General features: G+C 36.4%; 2 protein-coding genes across 6 annotated transcripts; one reads left to right on the top strand and one right to left on the bottom strand.

The window, feature by feature from the left end:
* Positions 1-736: 736 nt before the first annotated feature.
* LOC118737600 (probable ATP-dependent RNA helicase DDX43) lies at positions 737-3265 on the bottom strand. The gene is made up of 6 exons (XM_036468209.1): positions 2558-3265; positions 1983-2485; positions 1525-1915; positions 1311-1451; positions 1149-1249; positions 737-1092 (listed from the first exon to the last, which is right to left on the bottom strand). The coding sequence occupies exons 1-6, from the start codon at positions 3164-3166 to the stop codon at positions 759-761; spliced, it is 2079 nt and encodes a 692-aa protein (XP_036324102.1). The 5' UTR covers positions 3167-3265; the 3' UTR covers positions 737-758.
* Positions 3266-5975: 2710 nt separating this feature from the next.
* Positions 5976-14812, top strand: LOC118737598 (F-box only protein 11). Of its 5 annotated transcripts, none has more exons than XM_036468202.1 (10): positions 5976-6818; positions 6886-7048; positions 7106-7621; positions 7678-7737; positions 7797-8704; positions 8880-9638; positions 9695-9875; positions 9934-10274; positions 13554-14287; positions 14627-14812. In XM_036468202.1, exons 2-10 carry the CDS (start codon positions 6955-6957, stop codon positions 14754-14756), a joined length of 3723 nt encoding a protein of 1240 aa, XP_036324095.1. In that variant the 5' UTR covers positions 5976-6818; positions 6886-6954; the 3' UTR covers positions 14757-14812. The 5 variants fall into 5 exon arrangements, with proteins under 5 accessions (XP_036324095.1, XP_036324097.1, XP_036324099.1 ...); XM_036468204.1 differs by having other exon boundaries at positions 5976-6814; XM_036468206.1 differs by having other exon boundaries at positions 5976-6814; positions 6950-7048.
* Positions 14813-27113: the final 12301 nt, after the last annotated feature.

Below are 27113 nucleotides of genomic sequence, written 5' to 3' on the forward strand. Positions count from 1 at the left end.
TATATGACTGTGAATTAGTGTTAACCAGACATTGAGAAACTGGCCCTTAGTATCTAATCTAATTAGGGCTGTCACAGAATCCAGCGCAGTCCGATTTTTCGTGAAACTACAAAAATGGTATCATTGATTTCGAATAGCTACAAACGTAGCGTACGTGTATTTTGAATGCACACGTTCGTAGCGGTTCGGATTGAGTGATCGCACTTTCGTAGATTTCACGAAAAATCTGACCACGATGGATTCTGTGATAGCCACCAATATTCCTAATCAGTTAAAGTAAAAAAGTTAAATACTTAAATAAAATTAAGTCGTAGCAAGCCTTATCAGTTTAATTTAATTTACCCGTGGATTAGTAGGGTGCATTGGACAAAGCTTCATACTTGTGAAAACCTCACATTCGCGACTGTCATGGGAGGCTATTGAAGCTAGTTGCTCAAAAAGAACAAATTTCAATTGTTTTGCGGTTTGTGCTTTTAATGACGATAATATCTTTTGAACATTAAATAAGAAGTTATTAATATTCAAATATGGGAACATAGGATATTATTAGTAACACAAAACTGTCATATACAAATATGAAATAATTCATGTTTTTAGTTCATTACGTCAGAAAATATGTAGATATATAGGTACATATCATGATGCATCATGGGTACATATTTTTGTTTTCAAAGACTTCAAGGAACAATTCGTACTAAGTAGGTTGCGCATCGAATTTCTTTTCGACATTTTAACATTCGACATTTTAATTTGAAGATTTAATAACGATCGCGGCGTCCTCGACCGCTTCCACTTCCGCCGCGAGAGCCCCGCCTTTCGCCTGCATTGCGATCACGAAAGTTATTATTAAACTTTGACATCTCATTTGCACGTCGATCCTTCATTGCCTTGAAACGATCTGCCATATCTCGAAGATCATCCGGTACTTCCTGGCCAGCTTCTTTTAATATACTTATAAGTTCTTTAGCAACACCCCAGTCATTCCGAGTAATAAAACTGATGGAAGTTCCAGTGCGGCCAGCGCGTCCGGTACGCCCAACACGATGTACATATTCCTCAATATTGCGAGGAAAATCGAAATTCACTACATGTCTGTAATAAAGTTGGCGTAAATAAGTATTACAAATGGTAAGGATAACAATACTAACGTAATGTCATCAATATCTAGTCCTCTAGAAGCGACGTCTGTTGCTATCAACAGCCTTACTTGTCCCGAACTTATGTCAGCAATAGCCTGTTCTCGATCAGCCTGCAGGAGATAGTCAAAAGATGACAAACAATTAACGCTATAATACTGAATACATATGTACCTGTTCTCTAGACCCATGTATGCATGTGCATAAAACACCCTCCAGCGTCAAATCACTGGACAAATCGTCAGCGCGAGTTTTCTTCCCGCAAAAAACTATAGCTTTGTCATTCTTTTTCATATTTCTTACAAATTGCTGAATCTATATTCAAAAGATAACATAAGATAACAGAACATAATTTTAATTCAAATTTACGTGCAAAGCAATAACTTACCGCAAAAAACTTATCCCCGTCATCCATTATTTCGATAATTTGTTTAACCGTGTGTGTCGCTGCCAAATCTAGTGAACCTACGCATACTTGTATTGGATTGCTCATGTAGCTTTGAGCTAAGCGCCTCACGCCGGGTGGCCACGTGGCACTGGTCATCACAGTTTGCCTATCAGGTCGGATGTCCAACAATACTTTACGAATTTGTGGTTCAAACCCCATATCTAACATGCGATCAGCTTCATCCAAAACCAAATAAGTTATACTAGAAACGTTGATAATAGAAGCTTCAATGAGATCGTTCAGTCGTCCTGGAGTGCAAATAATAATTTCAACTCCACCCTGCACGTTGCTTATTTGTTCTCGCCGATTTCCACCCCCATATACGCACACACTGATATAGTTTATATTTAATTAACGATGGGCTAAATTAAACATTATGTGGAAAAGATTATACTTACGCTTTCATGCCACGAAACGAATATTTATTGACTTCTTTTTCAATTTGTAAAGCCAGCTCTCGTGTTGGCGCAAGCACCAATACATTAGGCCCCCCACGCTGCGTACGCGGTGTGCTTTGGTACTCAGTGTGAATCATAGCAGGCAACAAGAAAGCCAATGTTTTGCCGGTACCAGTTTGTGCGATGCCAATCATATCTTCACCTTTCAAGAGAATTGGCCAAGCTTGTGACTGTATGGGCGAAGGCTTTACAAAATCCTGTTTGTAAATTTCCTCCATCAAGTCAGGGTAAGCAGCAAAGCATTGCTCGAACTTCCAAATAGGATTCGGAATGTTTTCAGGAACGTCGTCTTGCTTGAATACTCGAGATACGGTGATATGGTTATTTTCTTCTCGGATGCGTTCGACTTCTTCTGGCATAAGGTTTGTTACTTCCGGATCTTCATTATAGAAATTTTTTGTCAGGGGTGGGCACTTAGCCCAGCGTATTGCCCGTTCTTCTTCCTGGAAAAATAGTGAACAAAACATGCATACTAATAACTCGTTTTAATTTAGTTTTGTTCGTATATATAATACCGCTTTTTTATTCAGGGCATCCCAATCGATAACTCCGGTAAAACCTGACTGAACTTTGTCTTCCTCATCGTATGGTTTTTCCGATCTATCCTCATAGTAACCACTCTGTTTCGTTTCCTTTAGTTGAAAATTATATATGGAATTTGACCTTCCGCCGCCTTTGCCATTATTGGCTTGATAATTGCCACCACCGCCCCCTCGTTTATTATTATTTGATTCCAATTGATCCTTTATATAATTGTATGCATCTTGAACATCTTGCTCGCTATTTCCACTAATCGTTGCTGTGCCACTCCTTTTGTCAAGATCTACTCGGACGTTGAAGTCATTTTGTACACGTTGAATATTCGAACCAGCTCGACCAATGACGAGACCAACACAGTCCGATGGAACATTGATAGATTCACTATACTTATGCCTTTGATCGTTTTGACCACGTTTTTCCCCGTCATGTGGATAGCGATCACTTCCTCGATTGTGGCTGTCACGGTACCGCTGGGCTTTGTCACTCCCTTTGGAAAATGAGTTATTCTGGCTATTATAGGCCTCATGCTTCTTAGTGCCAGTTTGGCCTCCATCATCCCAGCTTTCTTCTTCCCAATCAGACATTCTGAAGTTATTGTTTTTCTTCACTAATTTAACAGCAAAACAGCGAAGGTTTTCATAAAATGCTGATTAAGCAAAACAGAAACTGTAAATCTATGGAAATTCTGAAATTTCAGGTACAAACGGTATATTTCGGAGAACTAGGAATGAAAAATATTCGATAACTTGCTTTAGTTTTTTACCATTATCTTGGAATGCAAAAGTCATTTTATTCTTGAACACATTTTTAATCCATTTCAGTTTAGCAACCAAGGTGAGATAATATTAATTTTCTCAAATGAATTAAAAAATTCTGGTTTTTCTTAAGGTGCGATAGTCTGTTTTAATAGACAAAAAATATCGTATCATACCCATGATTCAATAAAAGAATCATGTATCATACCGATATTTTGCCGATTGTAAAGGCCGATACACACAGGGCACTGACACACGGTCAGCATTTATTGACGTGATCCAAGTATAGCGATATTTATTGACGCTGTAACATGCAGTATTGATGAATCGTGATCCATATTGCAAAATTTCTAAAAATTTTGAAATCTAGATCGCGGATCGCAATACCATCAATAAATATTGAACGTGTAGCACTTTCAAAACGCGATCCATACATTTCGTCAGTACATCTTTTACTCTCATAATGCGACACCGGCTCTGCCTTCGCCCTCGGGGCTTAAAATCTTTCAAAACAAATTTTAATTAACATTGGAAATTTTAAAATAATTGTGGAATCCATGATCTGTAAATTATACCTACAAAATAAAAATATTTTCTTGCGTCATAATAAGCTTTCAGCACAAAAATTATGCAAATACTGACGCGATAAATATTGAACATGTAGAATTCGTGCGCGATCCATCAGGTGACCATCTTCCTTAAGGTTTATTAATGGATAAAACAGCTTCTCCTGCAAATCCGGCAAAACCTGCAAATCGTGAAGCATCTCAAACGCAACTAATGACAATTGAACTGTGACAATTGACGGCTGTGACAACACGTGAATAGGGCTGTAAGTCTAAGGGTGCAAGGAGTTAGGAGTCGTATGCACCATGCAAGCGATTTGTCGAACTTAAGAGCTAAATAAATCACACAAGCTGCTGTTCAAATCTACTTTAGTATTTATCCATTCACTTTTTTATAGATGAAAAATTAATTTCAACTTAAATATCGATAATGCGGACCAATTATCGATGCCTTCTATATATCGGCCTGTGAATATTGATTCAAAAAATCGATTATCGCACCACAAAATATCGATATTCAGAATAATCGACACGATATTGAACACTCCTAAGCGATAGTAGTTGTGTTTTCGTATTCTCCAGCTAAATTTATCCAGTAACTTCAGGATTGAGAGAAATAGAGATTGCGCCAATCGCGGTACCACTAATCCGCTCTTTGTGATTTTGACAGCATCAGCTGTGTGCGTGACGTCATCTTGGTGCAATTGCTGATTGTGAGCATACGAAAAAATCAAATAATAATTTTAATATATGTGCGTAAATATTTCTGCGTGGTTTTAAACAATTACTGAGACATTACAAAGCAAAATGAAGTGTTCCGTGGCAAAGTGTAATAGTGAAAACGAAAGGAAAGCGTGCGATATAAGTTTTTTTTTCGTTTCCTACGAACGCAAATCTGGCGAAAAAGTGGAAGCAGTTCTGCCGGCGAGGATATGCATTAAACACCAAATCGAGCTATGTGTGCATGAACCACTTTACTAGTGAAGATATTGAAACTAATATTTTTAGTGCTGGTATGAGGTAATGCACCAATGGTTAAGGTCGCCAGGCATCAAGCGGCATCTTACCGCGTTGTTACGTACCTAATACAAAACCGTGCCTTAGTTATCATACATTTAAAAGTTCAGCTTAAATTATGTTTTACTTACATAAAATATTTGTTTCCAAAGAAGCCACACTCATGCATCCTCTCGGAAATGGTATAAAAGTCATCAAATAAATGCTTTGGAGTCAACAGCTGTGGAGTTTATGGTGGTTGGCTACCGTCCACAAATATAAATATGCACTCTGCATGGCTTTTCACAATGGCAAGTCCAAAAATTCACTTTGCTGATCACCTTCCTTTTGGTCTAAATGAAATTGCAAACACTGTTAATACATCCATTTTTTAATGTGCTAAAAATCGTACTTACCTAAAGGGCTTCATATCCAAAATTATTGCTACGTGTTCCTAATTAATTAATCTTTGTATATTTCTTGATTCCTGCAAAATTGGGCCATATAAATTAAAATTAACACATTTTTCTGCATTGCTTACATATTTTTATAAGCGTTTTGGCATTTCTCTCTCGCAATTGCACCAAGATGACGTCACGCAAAATTTACGCTTAAAAATCCTCTCTCATTAGCGCAATTTAGTATTCTATCATTCGTGCAGTAACTTGCCAGTAACCATATTTCGGAGAGTAAGCCAATATTTACTCCCAATGAGTGAAATATGCAAGTACGAAAACGCAAAACCAGCACGAAGTTACTAGTTTTATGAACAGCTGGTTAATTTGTTATTTTCCGATGCAATTTTCTTAGAAAACTAGTATTTTCCATCTTATTACATATTTAAATAGGTTTATTAAATAAAACTCAACTAAATAAATTAATAAACATTATTTTGTCAATTGCAACTCTAAAAGCATCGCAAACAATTATTTTGTTAACATGAATAACATTAAGGATCATGCCATCAGCTGTTTTACTTACTAGCAATTAGTTGCTTATAAAAATGTATCCAGTAAACATATAAATGACATCCAGTAAAAACCAGTAATATTAGTACTGGGTTTACTGGATAGTGCGTACGCAAACTGGGCTAGTGTTTAGAAAAATTCGATAGTGGCGGAAAAATGATACCATCGATACTATCGATAACCCCATCGATAGTTCTCCATCACTACTACCAAAAGTGCGACGACCCATTGCTTGCGGACGGGTAAAGGAAGTTCTGAGTAAAACTATAAATTTGTGCCAATTTAACTAAAAATAATATACAATTTTTGAAAATAATAGTAAATCAATTACGTACGCAAACAAATTTAAACTTTTCTTGCATTTTGTGCTTTCAAACACTACCGAAAAATGGAAAATTTCTAGAGGATGAAATTTTTTTCTCGTGCAAACATATTTTTCAGCTGCCATAGCAAGTACATTAGTAAAACAAAGGGAAAGGCATGAGCGTGACTGAGATGAATGCAATCGCAATTTTCGAATAGAGTTGAGCTTCTTTGACAAGTGTTTAACCAAGCAGAAGCTGGAAATTCAATGCCGTATTAAAACGAAAACAAAAGCGAAACACTGCAATAGAAATATACAATAAATAGGAAGAACTGCACAAAGAAGAAAAAGTGGAAGTGGAGTTAACGCCGACTGCTGTGGCGAGTATAAACTCCAAGTGGAAAAGAGCAACGTCTATTACCGAAAATGGCGTTCTATTCGGGCTGGTCTGGTCCCTTTCCCTTTAACTCGAATTCAAGGACTGTTTAGGAAAAACTCGAATAGCTTTAAAAAACAAATGTGTTAAAGACTGTATAATATATCAAAAATGGAAGCTATGCATGTACAAAATACAAGAAAAATCTAAGTGGGTGAAAACTAGTAAAGGATAATTAATACTAAGATAACTGGTCTCCTAATGTATGTATGTACGTTCCTGAATCTGCAACCTATAACATTTCTTCCAAGTTTTACAGGTTTTTCTTTAATTTTTAGGAACAATTTGAAATACCGTTTAAAAATATTTCTGACCTTTTAAATATTCCTAACATCATATAAGGAAAAATGCCCAGCGCTTCCTTCACTTCGTCGCGCTCGTACGTGCGCCGCTCCCGACGTAAAGGTGCTAACCGCATAGCTTTACCCAATCGTCCGTCCGGTAAGTCGGAAATAATTTACATATTTATAAAATGTTTTGAAAATATCCACTTTCAAGGTAACATAATGGATCCTATGCTGCAAAACATGCCCGGACCTAGTGCTTCGTCAAACTCAAACTCAAGTACAAGCTCCAAGGCTTCGCAACAAAATAATATAAATCCGACTATGTCCAATGTATCGTCTGCAACTGGGAATGCGTCGACAATTCCGTCTGGTTCACTCTCGACATCGCCATCATCATCGTGTTCCTCGGGCGACACTTCATCGCAATCGGCTGCAATTGTTGTTAGCACATCCTCAGCCGCAATGGCAGCATCAGCAGCTGCAGGTGCTGTATCATCCGAAATGTTTGTAGATGTTTCTGGTGCCTCTTGTTCACAGTCGTCGACATCGTCGGGATCTTCAACCTCCAGTGGCAATTCAGCTTCCTGCAATTTTGGCCAAGCGGGCGGACAAAAAATGCTAGGTGGCACTTGTTCGAGTAACTTAATGAGCTCGTCGTCTTTAAACACAGGCGGAGGTTTTGTAGGAGCACATATGATGGATACAGAAACAAGTAGCAACTGTCCAGGTATAGAAATCCTGCCTCAAATCAAAAATGAAACTCTCTCATCAAAGTTTTTTCAGGTTCCTCGAATAGCGCATCAAATAATAGTGCAGGCACTTCTAGTAGTATAAATAATGCTAGTAAGATATTGCTTATTTTATTTACTTTATGCAATAAGTTAAATATTTCTCATTTGCAGCATGCAATCCTATTTTTTCGAGTTCAGTGCCGTGTAGTTCATCAACAAATATGTCAAATGTAACTGCTTCTATATCTACCACTGTGGCCAGTTGCTCACATCAATCACCGTACGACCTGCGAAGAAAGATGCCCTCCAATGGTCACGAGCAATGGTGTAACACAAGCATTGCTTCAAATCTTTCTTCTCCATCTGCTTCCAATACTCTTGCCAACAACAGCACTTTAGGTGCATCACCCAATACTAGTAATAGTAGCTCACAATCTGTTTCCTGTGGTTCACCGCCACATCTCGGTGGAAATAGCAATATTGCATCCATTTCTGCTCTGCCGTCATCATCCTCTTCATCGTCAGCCATTGTACACGCGCCATTAACTAGTGCCACATTTCCCGTAAATTCACCTACTACCGGTGCACCATTAGGGCCATCACCAACAGTTCACAGTTCCATACCACAGCAACATTGCAGTGCTCTGCCGATTGGCGGCATTGAGGACAATAATTTCATGTTACCAGCACGCAAACGTTCACGCCGTCTATATGCACAAACTGCTGATATGCCTTGTATGGCTGCTTGTACAGGAGCGACAACGCCAACTGGCCCAACTGCTGCGCAATATTTACAATATGAAATGCCGGACGAAGTACTGCTTGCCATATTCTCATATCTTTTGGAACAGGATTTATGCAGGCTAGCCCTAGTTTGTAAACGGTTTAATACTATTGCTAATGATACTGAATTGTGGAAGAGGTTATATCAATCGGTATTTGAATATGACATGCCACTCTTCAATCCCGAACTATGCAAGTTTGTATTCGAAAAGCCGGAGGAATCTGAGTATGCAAATCCATGGAAAGAGAGTTTCAGACAGCTGTATCGTGGTATACATGTTCGAGCAGGTTTTCAGGTAAACGAGTAAAAGCTTAAACAGACGGCAGCGTTGATCGGGATTAACTGAGACTTAATCCGGATCAACTGCAGTTAATTCCCGAGTTGATCCGGATCAACGCTGCCGCCTGTTTAAGCTCTAAGCATGTCTTTTTACCAAAGAATGAACCATTCGTTTCCATATAATTCCCTAGGATAAAAAATATTCCGGACGTAGTATTTTGTTCTTCAATACCATACAGGCGGCATTGGACTACCCAGAAGAACGTGCTGCTGCAGCAATAGCAGCGGGGTCCACCACTTCCAATGCTTCTGCGAATGTCTCTAACTCAACTAGTAGTGGTGGTGGAAATGTCAATGCGTTAGTCAGCATTTTTGAGGATAATATTCCACCTGCTGATCATCCAGGGCCCCTGATTTTCCTACATGCTGGCCATTACAAGGGCGAATACTTATATATAGAAACAGATGTTGCTTTAATTGGCGCGGCGTCTGGTAATGTTGCCGAATCCGTCGTTTTGGAGCGTGAAGCCGGTTCAACAATGATGTTTGTTGAAGGCGCCAAATATGCTTATGTTGGTTATTTGACTCTTAAATTTTCACCGGATGTCACATCTACAGTGTCTCACCACAAACATTACTGTCTCGATATTGGAGAAAACTGCTCTCCGACTGTAGATAATTGCATAATACGTAGCTCGTCGGTGGTAGGCGCCGCAGTGTGTGTTAGCGGCGTTAACGCTAATCCAGTCATACGCAATTGCGACATAAGTGACTGTGAAAACGTCGGTCTTTATGTGACCGATTACGCTCAAGGAACTTATGAGCACAACGAAATCAGTCGTAACGCTTTGGCTGGTATTTGGGTAAAGAACTTTGCCAGTCCCATTATGCGAGAAAATCACATTCACCATGGGCGTGATGTAGGGATATTTACATTTGAGAATGGCATGGTGAGTTTATTGTAATAGCTTATCTAGAAATGTACACTTAATCATCTCCGTCACAGGGATACTTTGAGAAAAATGACATACATAACAATCGAATTGCTGGCTTCGAAGTAAAAGCTGGCGCAAATCCTACTGTAGTCAAATGTGAGATACATCATGGACAGACAGGTGGGATTTACGTGCATGAGAATGGATTGGGTCAATTCATTGAGAATCGCATACATTCGAACAACTTTGCAGGTAAACTAAAACGATGCGAAAGTTGGAGCTTTAAATAAACCTATGTATTTTCTACCAGGCGTCTGGATAACCTCTAATAGTAATCCAACCATACGCAAGAATGAAATTTACAATGGGCATCAGGGGGGTGTTTACATCTTTGGTGAAGGTCGAGGTCTTATAGAGCACAACAATATTTATGGCAACGCCTTAGCCGGCATACAAATACGTACAAATAGTGACCCGATAGTTCGTCACAACAAAATTCATCACGGCCAACATGGGGGCATTTACGTGCATGAAAAAGGACAAGGCTTGATTGAAGAAAATGAAGTATACTCGAACACTTTAGCTGGCGTTTGGATAACGACAGGCAGTACCCCGGTTTTGCGGCGAAATCGCATACATTCTGGCAAACAGGTGAGAGGCACATAAATTCTATAAAAAGAAACGAATAATAGTTAATACGAAATGTGAAGTGCCCGACGAAAAACAAAAAAAAAATATACATACATATACCACTGATGCCATATGATATTATATGGCTTTAGGCGTTCGTTGTTTTCGTGTGTGTTTTTCTAACCTCGTAATCTCTTTTCGTAATAAAAGGAGCTATTTACTACCATGTTACAATGTTTAGAATTTTTTTTTTTATTGTGTTTGTTGTACTATGAAACATATTATTATTTTGGTTTTAAATAACAAATAACACAGCGCAACACTCAAAAAGTGATGGAAACAAGACCAATTGCAATCATTAAAAGAGATCAAAATATAAATAAATACAAAAGCATTCGTAAAAGTTGGCTGAAATTTCTTTTTTATATCGATTTGAAGTTGTGAATTTAAGATTCAAGAATAAACAGGTACAATGATTTTTTTTTTTTTGAAGTAGAATACGTGCATGATTCAATAATAACCCACCATGCAAAACATGAGAAATAGGCAACAATCGTCAATGGCAACAAATTGGCGACTCACCGATTTATTGCTGTGGTGACAAATCGGCAACATCACTTCGTTCATGTCAATTTTGAATAAAAAAGTTCTCAAAAATTCCGAAACTTATGAATATGGCGTCAATAGTATTGGCCAAAAGCATCTAAATTATGCCCAAGGACAAGATTGAAAAAATAGGAAGTCGCACATCGAGAAAATGAATTAATTCCGATTGTAAGTTGGAATTTGGTACAAAAAAATAAATGAAGTATTAAAAAGAATAAAATTATTCCAAATATCGCCTGAAGCGATAAGAAAAGGACTCATTCAGGTAATAAGAAAACGACTCGCCCTGGCGAGTTGCCTTCGGCGGACGTTTTAGAGCGACCGGTAATATGAAATCGATTCGATGGCAATATTACCGGCAATAAATTTGTTTCCGAGGGCGACACGTTTTCTTATTGCTGGCAACACAAATTGTTTGGTGGGTAATTAATTATTGAATCATGAAATACGTGTACGTTTCGATCTGGAGGCTATGCTCAAATGTTGTAGTTGTAATTTTTAGAGCTTTACGAAAACGCTTATTGCACGAGAACTAATGAAGCGATTTGAAAGAAAAGTGTAGCGTAAATATTGGCTTATGTTGGGGTCAGTTTTGAGCCCTTCAAGTGTTCTAGCAACTTACGATTTGCAGGTTAAACTTTCATTTTCGGGATATAGATTCTTTGGAGCAATAGAAATATTATCGTGTACAGATTTAATATAAATTCAACATATATTGAGCATTCTATGGCAAAAAAAAATTTGAAAAAATTAGAAATTTTTTTTTATTTCCAAAATACTCGAAACCGCTCGAGTGATTTTGTTGTCCAAAAATGCAATATTTTTCCTTTCATTTGGTATATTGGTTGATATCTTCCAAGTATGTTTTTTTGATTCAAATATATGGGCATAACAAATTTTCCATACAAAATCACTTCGTCACCATTTAGCATACACGTGCATGCGCTGGAAGGACACAAAAAGTATATGTGTGTAGGTATTTCGGCTTTTGAATAAAAGATGGCGCAATATTTATAAAAGGAAAAGGTGAAGGGGAATATGCAGATGAAGAATAGGGTAAACATAAAAGTAAAAAAAAACATAAATATAAAGAAAAATTTGAGGATAAGGATACCGATAAAAGTAAAGATGAAGATAGAGGAAGAAAGATTAAAATAAAGTAATTATAAAGAAAAGGATATAGACAGAGACTCAATCTGGGGACTATTTCGGGATTTTAGAGATTTTCGGAACTGTCGGACTTATCGATATAATAATCGATATTTTATCTGTTTTGTTATCGAAATTTTTATCGATATTGTTATTGATTTTGGTATCGATATTTTCGGAACTTATCTGTAAAATAAACGAAATTTTGAATCGATTTATTATCGATATTTTAATCGATTTTTTTATAGATGTAATCGATTTGGTTATCGATTTTGTTATCGATGTTTATCGATTTTGTAAACGATTTTGCTATCGATATTATTATCGATATTACTATCGCTTTTGTTATCGATATTTGTTTCTTAGTGTGTGCTTTCGTTTTTGACTTGGATGTGCTCTTAACCATACCACGTATTCTACGTTTAGATTTAGCGGCTGTGTCTCCGATACAGCCTGTAGACCAAGACGCGCTGAACTGTTTCTTTTTTTTTGGTTTCGCTAACAAATTTTATACAGTCCGTGATGAGAAGAACACCAATTGCATTCATTAAAAGAAGTCAAAATATGAACAAATACGAAGGCATTTTCCTTTTTATATCGATTTGAAGTGAATTTTAGGTTCAAAAATAAACAAATACAATGATTTTTTTTTTGGTTTCGCCCACAAATTTCACACCTACATACATATAGTAAGTATATCATCGATGTTTTTGCAAAACCGCACCGTTTTCTCTAGCTATTATGTTACAAATCTGTTGTTTTAATAACGCTTTAAGGATCTTTATACATAAATCTCGATGCCTGGTGTTCGGGGTTACCAAATCTCATTTTTGCCATAACGGTGATTTAGGCTGTTATGAAACTGGTTTGCGATTTTGCACAAACATCGACGATATATACATATATATATATGGGGCATTTCACCTCAAGTGGCCCAACTTTTGAAATCGATGTCTTCCGATCGGGACGAAATTTGCACCAAGGTTAGTCCTAATAAATAGTAGTTATCACACAAAATTTCAACGCGATCGGTCAAACACACTCCGAGTTGGAGGGTCCAGAATTTTGGCATTTTGGTCAAACAGTCCTTTTTTCGGATCCACATTACTAATTACCTATTGTATTTAGAAAATGTTTTCAGGAATGTTTTCGATAGCTTTCCCTTCAGTCTTTACAAATTTTTTTTTTATTCAAATAAAAAATGGTAACCAACTTTTTCAAATCCTGTGGTACTTTTTAATTATTTTACTAGCTTAACCAAATGCCTTGGGTGCGATTCCCATCACCTCCAACTTTTTGAAATTTGTTTCAGAGTATTATTTAAGATGAAAAACTTTAACAAAACACAAATTTTATTTGGGTGCACGATTTAAGCTGTAAGCCATTGTAGCATTCGACTGTAAAAACGGCGCTTGTTAAGACGAATTATTAAATCTTGTCGGAATGTACAGCAAACTTTATGAATCCTCAAAAAAAAAATGTTTCCCATTTTGTAACAAAATGAAGGAACTCTTTCATTTAAATTACAACATCTATCAATTGCAGGTTGGCGTATATTTTTATGATAATGGACACGGCAAACTTGAAGATAACGACATATTTAATCACCTATACTCGGGTGTACAAATACGTACTGGTAGTAATCCAGTTATACGTGGCAACAAAATTTGGGGTGGACAAAATGGTGGCGTATTAGTTTACAATGGTGGTCTCGGTTTATTGGAACAAAACGAAATATTTGATAACGCAATGGCTGGTGTGTGGATAAAAACCGATTCGAATCCGACACTAAAGCGAAACAAGATATATGACGGACGTGATGGCGGCATTTGCATATTCAATGGCGGCAAAGGTGTACTTGAAGAGAATGACATCTTCCGCAATACCCAAGCTGGTGTTCTTATCTCTACGCAATCGCATCCAATTTTGCGACGCAATCGTATTTACGATGGTCAAGCAGCTGGTGTTGAAATCACAAACAATGCAACCGCCACTTTAGAGCATAATCAGATTTTCAAAAATAAATTCGGTGGCTTATGTCTAGCGAGCGGCGTACAACCTATTACACGTGGTAACAATATATTCAACAACGAAGACGAAGTCGAAAAGGCTGTTTCGGGTGGTCAATGCCTGTATAAAATTAGCAGCTATACTTCATTTCCAATGCATGACTTTTATCGTTGCCAAACCTGCAATACGACTGATCGCAATGCCATTTGTGTTAATTGCATTAAGAATTGCCATGCAGGACACGATGTGGAATTCATAAGACACGATCGGTAAGTAGACAAGGCAAAAGCAATAATTGATTTGTAGTACATAGATGCATGTGATTCTAAATACCACTTGTTCGTAAACGCAATGTGCCGCATAAAGCAAAAAAAAATGCTCTTTTAGTTCTATACTACATATAAATAATAGAAATGCCCAATTTTCACAACTAAATCCCCTTTTGACATTATTCGTGTTCGTGCAAACTGGACATTTCCGTCAATTATACTTCAGAAATAAAATGGATGGTTGATTTGCAGTAATGCGTTTAGGAACAAGTGAATAACTGCATATCTGGTTAGCAATATTAACCAATAACCATTTATTTTTATTATTCTTTTAACTAGCTTCTTTTGCGATTGCGGCGCTGGTACGCTTTCAAATCAGTGTCAATTGCAAGGCGAGCCGACTCAAGATACGGATACACTCTATGATTCGGCAGCACCTATGGAATCTCATACGCTCATGGTGAATTAATTCTAAAAGAAAATAGAATTTCATTAAGGCCTACAGTCGAATGTAAATGAACTGAACCGAAGGGAATTCAGTTATTTCAGTCACTAATATTTTGCGAATGAAACTCAGTACGGTGAGTTTTTCATTTCACACTTGAGTTTAGTCCGACCGCCTTCTATTAGGTAGCAGGTACTTGTCGATGCTTAAAAGGGCTTGTAAATTGATATTAGAAGTAAAAGTTGCTTTGCAAATGAGTATAAAGGGCATTTTACCTTCTTAGTATGTTGACAACCTGTTACTAAATTTCAGCTGTTTTCGACGTCCATTTTTTTTATTAAATACCGTTAATTGTTTGGCTGAGTTAGAAAACGTCAATTGCTTTACATACATACGTACAAAGTATAATGTTCCATAACGCCAAACTAAAAAATGTTGACGATGTATAACTTTCCAAAACGCATCAGAAAAGTTGTCGAAACGTAAAGTATATGCTTATTGTTTGTTAAAAATGAAAAATTCCGAAACGTTGCTCATTTGTATATTGAATATTCCAAAATATACAATGTACTTTTCATATACAAACAGTTTAAATACCGCAGTAGGAAAGTATCCAAACAATGGGCTTATTCCAGTTGCAATCACAACCGCAGTGTTGCGCGAATTATTAAAGTATCACGTTCGGTTTAGTATTTTGGCAACGTTTTATCAATTGCGAAGTTGAGACAGTCATGTAAATTTTCATCAGCGCTGCGGTATTGCCGCTTTTATCACGTGCTTTGAAAGTCAGCCTTTTTTCGACCACAAGCTTGGTAAAAATATCAAGCATTAGGACTTGGAAAAGGGAATTTGAATTATTCCATGACAAAATATAATACATCCCCCGAATAACTCAGTGTTTTGTGTTTAATTCATTTTCTATAGTTTATTAGATCTACTAAGAATACGAATGTACTGATCTGAATATTGGTTAAGTGTCAACTCGAATCGCATAATATTATTTCAAATAATTTATGCTTTTATAAATACATACACTTGCATGTGTATTGCATATTTTAGTTTTTTAAATCATATAAATCTATGGACGAAAAAAGAACAAATTCTTATAATTTAAAATTTTTTGCGTCCTTATAAAAATCAAATCGTATACAAATATAATGCCACGAGCAAACTCCTAAAAATACATACTATACAAAAGCACAATGCAAATAAGCGGAAGAAGGCCAAACGAATAGTCTATTTTATGGATGTAGAAATTGATAAACATTGTACTCATTATGCGTATGTATGTAAGTATTTAATTAAAGTTGTGAAGGCCCGCAATCATAGACGTAACCCCTTGTAGTTAAAACGAAACTTTGAGTTTGGAGCAGATTTTAAATTTTAGTTAACCAGAGGTATCTTATAGCATAAACAGACGGCAGCGTTGATCCGTATCAACTCGGGAATTAACTGCAGTTGATCAGAATTAAGTCCGAGTTAATCTGGATAACGCTGCCGTCTGTTTAAGCCTTTAGAGTCCAGGTTTGGTTAGAATGAGATTAAACATTGTCATTATAAGAAAGAAAAAAACTCTAAGTACTATTGGGAAAGATGAGTATTTCATTAAGTTCACCCTGTTTCACCTGACGGTTATTTATATACCAGACATTTTTGTATAATTTTATGTACCAACGTTAATAGTTGCTTCCGATAACAAAATTAACCATCACCAGCCATCAAAACAAGTCAAGAGCGAAAATCCTTTATTAAATTAGAGGAAAACCGAAAAAGCTAACGAACAGAAAATTAGCCCCAGTAGATCATTTCGGGAGTTAAAAGCCCTTCCGAAGGGCCTTCCTGAGAGTCAAGAGGCCTTCTACTCTACTTTCCTTTCTCTGTTTTTCGTATGGAGTGACACAAATTGAAGGGCTTCGTTTTTCGCACCCATAGAAGGCCGTCCAGAAGCGCTTTTATAGGACGAACTGCAGAAGGCCTTTTGGAGAAGTTCTTTTAAAGTTGCTTCTTTAAATCATAAAAATCATACATTTAAAGTATTTTCTTAAGGTTTATATCAAATATGTGTTATTGCAACTTAAAATGTATATTAAAATTCATTTGTAATGCTAAATAATCTAAATTTATGAATTCGCGTAAATCGTAAATGGATAAGCCCTTCTAGAAGGTATGCAGGGAAGCTCTTTTTTCAGCCCTTCTTGGAATGGCTTCACTTAAGAAGGCCTACCTAAATTATCTTAAAAAACAGGAAGAATGAGACAAACAGCTGGTGGTGTTTATTGTTTATAAACAAACAGAAATTCATGGTACCGCCTTGGACGAAAAAGGAAGGTTGATGTGCAATGTTCGCCAGGACCATTTCTGGAAGTAAAAATTAGTTAGCAGCATTATAAAGACACATAGTAGGCAGTTAAAAAAAATTTAAAATACATACCAAAAAATCATTGGATTCGATTCTCTGCAGGGACCGAGAACGCGTTCAAGTTTTGCTTTAGTTCTGCACGAGAACAAAATGTAATGTCAAGAACGTTCCCTCAAAAGCGCCAACGGAAACAATTGTATTGAGAACAGTTTGAACGCGAACAAATGGAGAACAAAAGGTTCGGGAACGTTTCCGTAAAGAACAAAGCGCGTAAAAACTCTCGGTAACGTTCTCAAGAAGAACAGAATGAGATCGAAACTAATTAAGAACGTAGATGTCGAGAACGTTTTTAAGGAGGATCAAATAAGAACAAAAGTCTGGGGAACGTTCTGCTAGAGAACGAAACGAGAACAAAAGTTTTAACAACCTAACGTTAAAAATGAGAGGGCGTCGGCGTGTTGGGGTGACAAATCGCTTCAGTGAGAACCACGATTGGTAATTCTAAGCCAGAGGAAAGCTGGATCATTTCAACTTCCAGATTGTTAGGAAGGGTTAGGGTGAACTACCCATTTAAGGAAAAAAATTTCATTTTCTGTGCAAGAAAAGTTCGTGTCTTAAGTTTTTCGTTGACTTTATTTGCATAACCATCTTTCAGTTCATTTTTGATAATAGTCAAACATTGCAAACTAATGGAACGCTATGAGAAAAATTTTGTTCTCGCTTCCATTATTCGCGAATTCGAAACTTCGTTCTCTGTCAGAAAGTTCCTGAGACTTTAGTTCTCTTCGAAAGAAAGTTACTTAGATTTTTGTTCCCGTTTTGTACTTTGCCAAAACGTTCCGGTGACTTTTGTTCCCAATTTTTTCTATTAAAATGTTCCCGAAAACATTGTTCGCATTTTGTTTTCTTTGGAAACGTTCCATAGGGTTTTTATTCTCATATAACTCCCATTGAGAACGTTCTCCACAGTTTTGTTCTCATTTCGGCTTAGGTTTTGAAGCGTTCTTGGGAACAAAATTTCAGGAACGACATTTAGTTTCGATCATACCTTTTTATATGTTTTCGTAATAAATACTTTTTTGCTGGCTAAAATTTTTCCACCACAAAATTAACGTTTCTCTTGCACCAAAAGAACGTTTGATGGATAATTTGTTGCCGTTATCAAACGCCTACTTGCAAAAATTAGGAACATCTATTAAACATTTTTGTGTTATCGAACGCTGCTAATTTCTATGTAAAATACAAATTTGTATTTCGAAGTGATATCGCGAATATAAATCCTCTTCCGTTGGGAAAAGGTTCTTGCATGTTTTAGTTTTTTTTTCTGGTTGCGATTGCATCCTACATATGTATATATAGTATATAAAGTATATATATATATATATATATAGTATATAAATTTTATACACACACATTTTTCATCACGGTAATTTTCAACAGTATGAGTTTTTTTACATTTTCAGCAACTTTTGAGCGCAAAACTTCATCCTAAAGCATTCACCTCATTTTAAACTTAGAGTATCATTTTAGAGGTAAACAAGTTTAAGATGAATGTGACGGAGTCAAAATAGTGTTTGCCTCAAATTATATACTTTAAAATCTGCTACTAACTGCTTTATGACTATGGGCCATAACATTTTTTTACAATAAGAATTTTTAAACATTTGTACTACAGTGCAAAGTTAAATTGTGAAAAACTTCCAGGCGTTTGTATTAAGATATGCATATCATACATGCATACTCGTTAAAGTTAAGGCAGAAAACAAAATTGAATTTGTGCAATTAGAGAAAAAAATTATAAAAATATTATTAAAATGAAGAAAAGGATATATAATTAATTGTGAAGTATACTCGCAACTGCGCTAGCGCAAAAGCACACACACACACACACTATAATACATGCATACGTACATATACATAAACAGATGGCCATTATAAAATTGAAAAATATCAAACTGTACATTTGTGAAGTTTTATGTTAATTTAGTTTTCTGCTTCGAGCCAATTGGCGAAGCACTAGAACTGGTTCAGCAGCTGGTTTTATTATTTGTTTACACTTTTCCGCATTTTTATCATACAAAAAAAAAAAAAAAATTTGTGGCTAGGAACCATTAAGATAAATAGTATACTAAAAGTAAGTTGAACCACACAAAGATCCAGTGAATAATTTGCCAGTTACATGCCGATTGAACCCGTAAATACAATTGAAGGATGCCAATACAATTTCAACTTACAATTAGCTATACAATAATAATGCGCCTGTAGAACAACTTTTATCTCACCGGTATTACATATTGAATAATATCGTGACATGAAAAGGCGTAAAAAACGTAAGTAATATCATTAGAAAACTAAAAGATTAAATATATGTATATTACTTCAAAATCCGTTATATAGATTACATCTTAGCCGCTGTAGGAATTTTGTTTAATTTTGACTGTGTGCCCCATTAACAGATATTGTTTTTTAACCTTAGCATTAGTGAATGAAAAGCAATTTATAAGTATTACAATAATTTTTAATTTTACTTAATCAAAATTTTTATACACCATATATAAAATTATATAAAGTATTGTAAAATTATTAACCGCACCTAGGAGTAACATCGACTCCTGTAATATGGGCATAATAAAGCCAATACCTATACAGAAATGAGCAATATAACGCTGCGTTTGGCGCTGAAAAGCACTTTGTTTGAATGGTATTTTTTGAGGACTTAAAATATGTTTTTACTCAGCCGCAGCTATAGTTGTAGTTAAAAAAATATATAAATAAAATACTTACATATGCTTCAGCGCACGGATATATGTACATTATACGCTATGTGCGTGCGCACAATTTTGCTGTGCATATTTTTTAATACTTTGCTTGTTTCCTTTTTTTTTTTTGTTGAACTGTTTATTAGCGTAAAAGCACAAATTCTGTGTCTTCTTATTCTTCACATATGTATGTACATACATATGTATTATGTATACACATAAATATTTTTGTATTTTTTTATATTTTTTAGTTGCGTTATAATTATAATACTTATAAACTATAAATATTACTCAGAACTTTTATAGCAGTAAGATTTTTTAAATCACTCCAGTGTGTCATTTAGTAATTTAAGTGAAATTTTTGTAGAATAAGCTGATACTGGTATGTACATATGTATGTAAATGCCAAGTTGCACCATAATTATACGTACAACAACAATATCCAAAGGCTTGGCGTGGGATAGCAGGGTGTGTTTTTTTGGCGGTGGATAGTTGAATTACTATGGCTATACTTTTTTCATTACCTTATCATCAGGGTTGAAGAAAATAAGCAAGAAAAAATAAATTTTAAGCGCTTAGATAAGCACAAAAACATTGATAAATATGTTTGAAAATATGCTCGCAAAACATCAAAGTTTAAGTACAGTTCAATTCTCGTTCAGCGTTATTGCAAATTGATAAAAATAACACTTTCACACCGCATTTATTTCGGTGTTAATTTTGTACTTTTCACTTCACAGAACGGGAATTGACCCCCAGATAACTAGTTTGGTTTTGTTGTAAACCTTTTAAGCACTTCTATCCGTTTTTTATACCTTTCATGAGCATGAAATGGTATTATAACTTTGGTCCTATGTTTGTAAGTACCAGAATAAGAAGAGATAGACCCATCAAAATGTATACTTAAATGATCAGAACGGCGAGCTGAGTCGATTTAGCCATGTCCGTCTGTCTGTTTGCCTGTCTGCCTGTCTCTCTGTCTGTCTGTCTGTTTATATGCAATCTAGTTTCTCAGTTTTCGAGATATCCGGATGAAATTTGGTAGGTGGGTCTATTTTTATAATTTATTAATCATTTGTCGGAACCGGAAGAATCGGACCACTATAAGATATAGCTCCCATACAACTGATTGTTCAGATATGAGATTTTTCATTATAACTTCTACATTTATGCAGCTGGGAACATGAAATTTTGAATTACTTCCACCCATTATCAACAAAATACTTACAGTGAAAATAACAAAGATCGGGTCACTTTTACATATAGCTCCCATACAACTGATTGTTCAGATATGCGATTTTTTGTTATAACTCCTCCATTTATGCAGCTGGGAGCATGAAACTTCGCAATATTCCCACCCATTATAATAAAAATAGTTACAGTGAAAATGGCGAAGATCGGGTCGCTATAACCTATAGCCTTCATACAAATGATTGTTCAAATATGATATTCTTTGTTATAACTTCTCCATATATGCAGCTAGAAACATGAAATTCCGCACTATTTTCACTCGTTATCAACAGAAAGTTTACAGTAAAATTAACAAAGATCGGCTCACTATAACATATTTATTGCCTCCATAAAACTGATTGTTCAGATATAGGGCTTTACTGTAAAACTCCTTTATTTGGACAGCTAAAGTCGATAAATTTCGTAAGCTATTTCATAAATAATAATACAAAGTCTACTGAGAAAATCGGTTTACATACCGATCACACAGCAGTGAAAATCACTTAGATTGGTGCTATATAAGGTATATCTTCCATACCTCTGATTGTTTAAATATGATTTTTTTTATATATATGTATCTCCTCTATCTATGTATGCTGTGAATATATAATTTTTTTCAAATGCAGTAATCTGTTAAAGTAAAATTTTCAGATGTTCATGAAAGGTATGAAGCCTTCGGCATAGCCGAAGACAGCGCTGCTCTTACTTCTTTCTATCTCGTTTCTAGCAGCCATAAAGTAAAATTAGAACACAACAAGGCACCAAAAAAATATATGAAAAAAATCGAAAATTAGCTATACTAAACCTTATTTTTCTCTACTTTAGAAAAAACAATTTACTTGGTTATGTTCTGTCACAGGAGAAGTCGTCTTACAGGCCTATTCTGCGTTGGTAACAAAAATTTTGTTACCGGTTAGTAAAGTTACTGTAAATTTTTAAACCCTTTTCGTATTCTCCACACTCTTGTAACCGGTAAATTTTGTTACCATCTCATGAGCAGGTAACAAAATATTGCCCCATGAAATATGCAACACCAGAATTTACACAAAACTCCATAGCTGAATTGCTGAATAAATTAAAACGTTACCAAGGTAAATAGAATTGCGGTTGCAAGAAATGGTGACAATTGTTGGTAACAAAATTAGCTTGTTACAAAATGTTCGGTTACAAGCAGAATAGGCCTGTTAGTGTCAGCTTTAGTGGAGAGCTGATTGTTGTGAATATAACAACTCAAAACCCGATTTCGCAGTATTAAATATATAGATCTAGCTTTTATTTTCTCTGTTGATGCTACCACATGCTCCGAACAATATCTAAATTAGTTGCACCTCGGCAGGCAATAGGAAAGTTCCGAGGGAATCTCTGCCATGAAAAAGTTATTCAATAAAACCATTTGCCGCTCGGAACTGTAGGAGAAGTTTGGCCCAGCACTAACAAATGTGTAACCGTCTAATATATGTACATATATACAATATACATATGTACATCGTCAGCTTAGAATGGAAAGTTACTTAGTCCAGTTTCTCTTAAAATTTTATAGGAGAGCATAAATACATTTCAAACTCGTTTTCCTCAAGCACTTGTTTTGAACAAATGTTAATACCTGTTTTCGCGTACTCCAAATTCCACAATGTTGATCATTATATTTTGCTATTCTTTGGGACTTGTTACATTTTTCTGTGACAATTTTGAACTTAACAAATTTGTGTATCTCTGTTCCATTTGAAAATAAAATAGGTAGCTCGATTTTCTTAACACAATTAGGTGGTTCACAAGTTGTCGTACTGTCGTATGTCGTAAAGTTTTTAACAGCGAAATAAATGTTAAGAGTACATACTTGAAATTTCCTAATACAACTTTTATGGTAGCTTGCGAATCCCTTAAACATAGTTTTACCATTTAAAGTTTACGACATACAACAATACGACAGTTCTTGTTTCTTTTATTTAATTATAATTTTTAGAAAAGGTGCACATAACAACTTTTCCCAATTTGCTATCAATATACGTATATGTATTAATTTAATTTTATTTACAGTATAATTAATTCATGTGATCTACCGCCCTTAGGAGCTTCTTCAAATGAGCTTAGTGCTAATAGGCGTCTTTTTTCTAACAACCGTTGCGTCCCTCGATTTTTTTCTTCAGGCATTATTCCTTTCAGCTTTGCCCTCGAAACAGATAGTATTGTTTGTAGTATATCTAAACGAAAATCACACTCGAATCCCATGCTGGCACACCGATTCCCACCACAATTTCGTAAGCGTTCACACCGTCATTACTAGTAAAAGAGTTGGTGAACACATAGTATACTAAATGCGATACCTAATCCGGCTAATAGCCAGCACAAAGCATTCTGCCAATTTTTCTTATTCGTGGAGAAATCTCTTAATCGAAACAAGTAACCTAAATTTAGGCCTTTTAAAATTTTCTAAATAGTCTGTAAATACATTTTTTTTTTTTTCATAAAAGTTTTCAAAAGTGTAGTAGGAAAGTGCTCACCAGCTCTTATAATTTATGATTTTAATCGTTAACACAAAACCGTTAGTGGAACACCAAAATAGCTTATTCCAACTACTCGTTTTTCTTCAAAAAACAAACGCATCATTATTGCAGCTGTGCTGCGAAATCTAAATTAAAGCTTATGTTTGTCATCTATCAAAGAAAAAAATCAATACAAGTAAATATAATTAATCTTACTCAACTATCTGTCATTATTAATAAAGTAATCGTAAAGGTAGCTGCGCATATTCAAGTGCAAAGAAAAACTATGGAAAAATTATGGAACTTGTATTTAGTGGCACCAAACAGGCATAATGCCCGAGTGCACATACACACATGCATATGTATGTATGTATGTAGAGTATGAATGTACATACGTAAGTACATATTCAACTAGCTTGGCTTTGACAGTTGGCTGAGCAGTTTGAGGCGTTGATTTTGCCAAAACGATAAGAGTTGAAATAATGGATTTACTAATGTATCTTATTCACAACTTAACCACTAACTTTACATATAATATCAGTGTTTAAAAGACCGAAACTCAATACATACATGCATACATATATAAAAATATAAATACATACTATATATACATACATATACCTACGTAATAACGTATACTTATACATAAATACATATATTAATAGGTTATGATACTAATTACATTAAAGTTTATGTAAAACGAAAAGACAATGCTGTTTTATTTTTCAAATTTAAAAAACCATGGGAAATTTTTTAAATGGTAGCGCAGAGCTGGACTTAAAGCTCAAACAGACGGCAGCGTTAATCCGGATTAACTCGGACTTAATCCGGATTAACTGCAGTTAGTCCGGATTAAGTCCGAGTTAATCCGGATTAACGCTGCCGTCTGTTTGAGCTTTTACAAATACATGCATGAAGATTGGGATCTCAGTGTACTTCACCCAATCCACAACAAGGGAGATCATGAAATTTGCGTCAATCTCCGAGGGCAAACGAAAAGGCCTTTTCAACGACATTATGTAAGAGACTGAATCGCTTCAAAAAGCAACTGATTGGGCTTTAACAGTGTGGCTTTCATCAAATCCACAAGCAGACCTGAGGTAAGCAAATTGACACATCTTTTCGTCAGCTTAAGAGCCTCTTTTGACTCTATAAAGCCAGCAAGACTTATACGGTTATATTGAGTGACGTTGCGGACCTATTTTTAAACCAACTGTCCAAATAAGGAAATGCAATTTTAACGCCGATACCAGCGGGACGCTAAATTTTCGCTCCGTCAGGTCAGCGTCTATACGTCAGGTTTATGTAACCGGAACGACCCAAATTCATATACATATGTACAAGGACTGTCACTCCAACATCATTCCCCAAAACCTCTTTCGGTATTTGTATGCTCTTACAACTACATAAACAGACCTTCAATAACCTAACAATCCAGCACCAGGGGTAGATCGTTCCCACGACAGTCGGGTCTATGTAATCGGAACGACCCAGATTTATATTTGGCCAATGACTGTCCCTCCAGCAACATTCCCCAAAAACTCTTTGGGGAATTTGTATGCTGCTACAACAACAACAACAACAACAACAACAAGGACTTCCCTTATGTCCCTAGGCATTTCAGACGAATCAGTGTCTCATAAATTTCCGTTAAATACCCTAGAGAGATTGATTAAGCTGAGCATTAGAAACGGAACTCATAATAAAGCGCTTGTCATTGAAACAGCCTCATCCTGAACTGCAAGCTATCCTCTGGGCCATAAATAGAAGAAAGTATAAATAAGACGACAATTTCTCCGTTAACCTGAAATATAGCCATTATAAATGAATTATAAGACTGGATGCATCCAATTTCAAATAATATCACGAAGGACAATTTCGACATACATACTAGATCAAGCGTTCTTTTTCAATCTACGTATGAAACTTATCCACGCGTCCCGCCCGTTACAAGTTATACTCAGTGTAACTAATGGAATTACTTATGTCGTCATCAGATTCTTGGAAGTTTGTCGGTCTTTTTTCCTACGTAAAGCACGTAAACCCGGCTCCCAAACAACGGTGCTCAATCAATTCAGAAATACAGGCACCTGTCGGGGAACGCAAAATTATCCAAAGTCCGGACGGAGTCTTGATGCAGATACCGAAAAAAAATGTCCACTGGGCAAATTACTGCAGTTTTGAAGCCGACACTGTGCACCCTCATCCCCTAGATGTAGAAAATGGGTACGTTTACATTCATTCAAAAAAATATCTGCATGGTAGAGAATTCTTTCCATTTACTGTGGCAAAGATAATGAAAGCGTTAGCCATGACAATCCTGTTCATACCATGGACTCGGATTCTGTCACCATGGCAAGGCCATCCCTGATGCGGTTGACCTATAAAAAGCCCTCGGTCGAATTTCGCAACGCAACGGACACTCTTTAACTGTTGCATTGCATGGCATAGCTTTCTCTTCGGGCAGCTATAGTTAACTTAGTGTGTAATAAGCGTCTGTTACCGGAGTACTGAGGTTTTCCTGACCAAGGGCTGTTATTTTGACGAGGAACGCCCGTTCCCTTTTACTCCGGGCTGCTATTGGGTCCAACCTCGGACCAGAAATATGTATTTCTGCTGCGATTGCATTTTGTTATGCACCCTTACGGAAGGCATCCTGTCGCTGTCCGGAATGCGATGTTTTGACAAGTTTACAGCTTCATCCACTGCGTCCAACTAGTCTCCAAGGACAAAACAGGCGTAGCATAGTTAAGAGCCGGCAGCCCCAGGTTCTGTATTTTTTTTTTTTTGGCAAATCCGGTTGCGTGCGCTAAGAAGGAAAAGAGGCTGTTAAAGGTAATCTCAAAAATTTTCGGGTTGTTCACCGTCGGAATGGGTGAATGTCGTCCAGGTGATGAAGACGATCGCCGTTAATTTCTTCGGGGAGAGCGTTAGGCTTCGTATAGTGAAAAAGAGAGAGAGTTCAGAGAGGTAGCTGTTTATTTTCGAGCAGACGTCATCAATTTCATTTCCGGACGCCAATGGGGAATGATGAGAGGGGCCATTGACAAATTGTGGACCTTAGTGAGATATGCTACTTCCGTCGGCCTATCGCCTTCCCTGGTGCTCTATATTTGGGCAGTTTGTACAGTCTTCGGATCACTTGACGCCTGGCCTTATGCAGTGTGAATCGCCGGCTAAAATAGGTCGCGATTTTTCTTCGGACACTTACTCACACCAAAGATGAAATTGCAGGTCTTAAAATGCTTCAACTTTTTCCACTTATGCTGGTTTACCAATTATCCACTTTAAGATCCCTTAAGCGGGGATCCCCAGGTTCGACCTGACGTAGGAGGTCACGATTATTTGCGAGAACAGCCGCTTCTGAAGGAAAGTTTCCGCGATGCGTCCGGATGGAATGAAACGAGCCGCTGCGGCAGTGACTAGTTTGGCGTTCGCCAGCATATACGTTTGTGGGTGTGGGAAGAGCGGCGACACTGCTCTCAGTAACTTCCGCGAAGCCGTTCCAATCAGCTTTGTTTAAGTGGATATAGGTTTGGTGGCCCGCGAG

The sequence above is a fragment of the Rhagoletis pomonella genome, unplaced genomic scaffold, assembly GCF_013731165.1.
Source record: "Rhagoletis pomonella isolate Grant_MI unplaced genomic scaffold, Rhpom_1.0 Rhpom_scaffold_00004, whole genome shotgun sequence".
Classification (NCBI taxonomy): Eukaryota; Metazoa; Arthropoda; class Insecta; order Diptera; family Tephritidae; genus Rhagoletis; species Rhagoletis pomonella.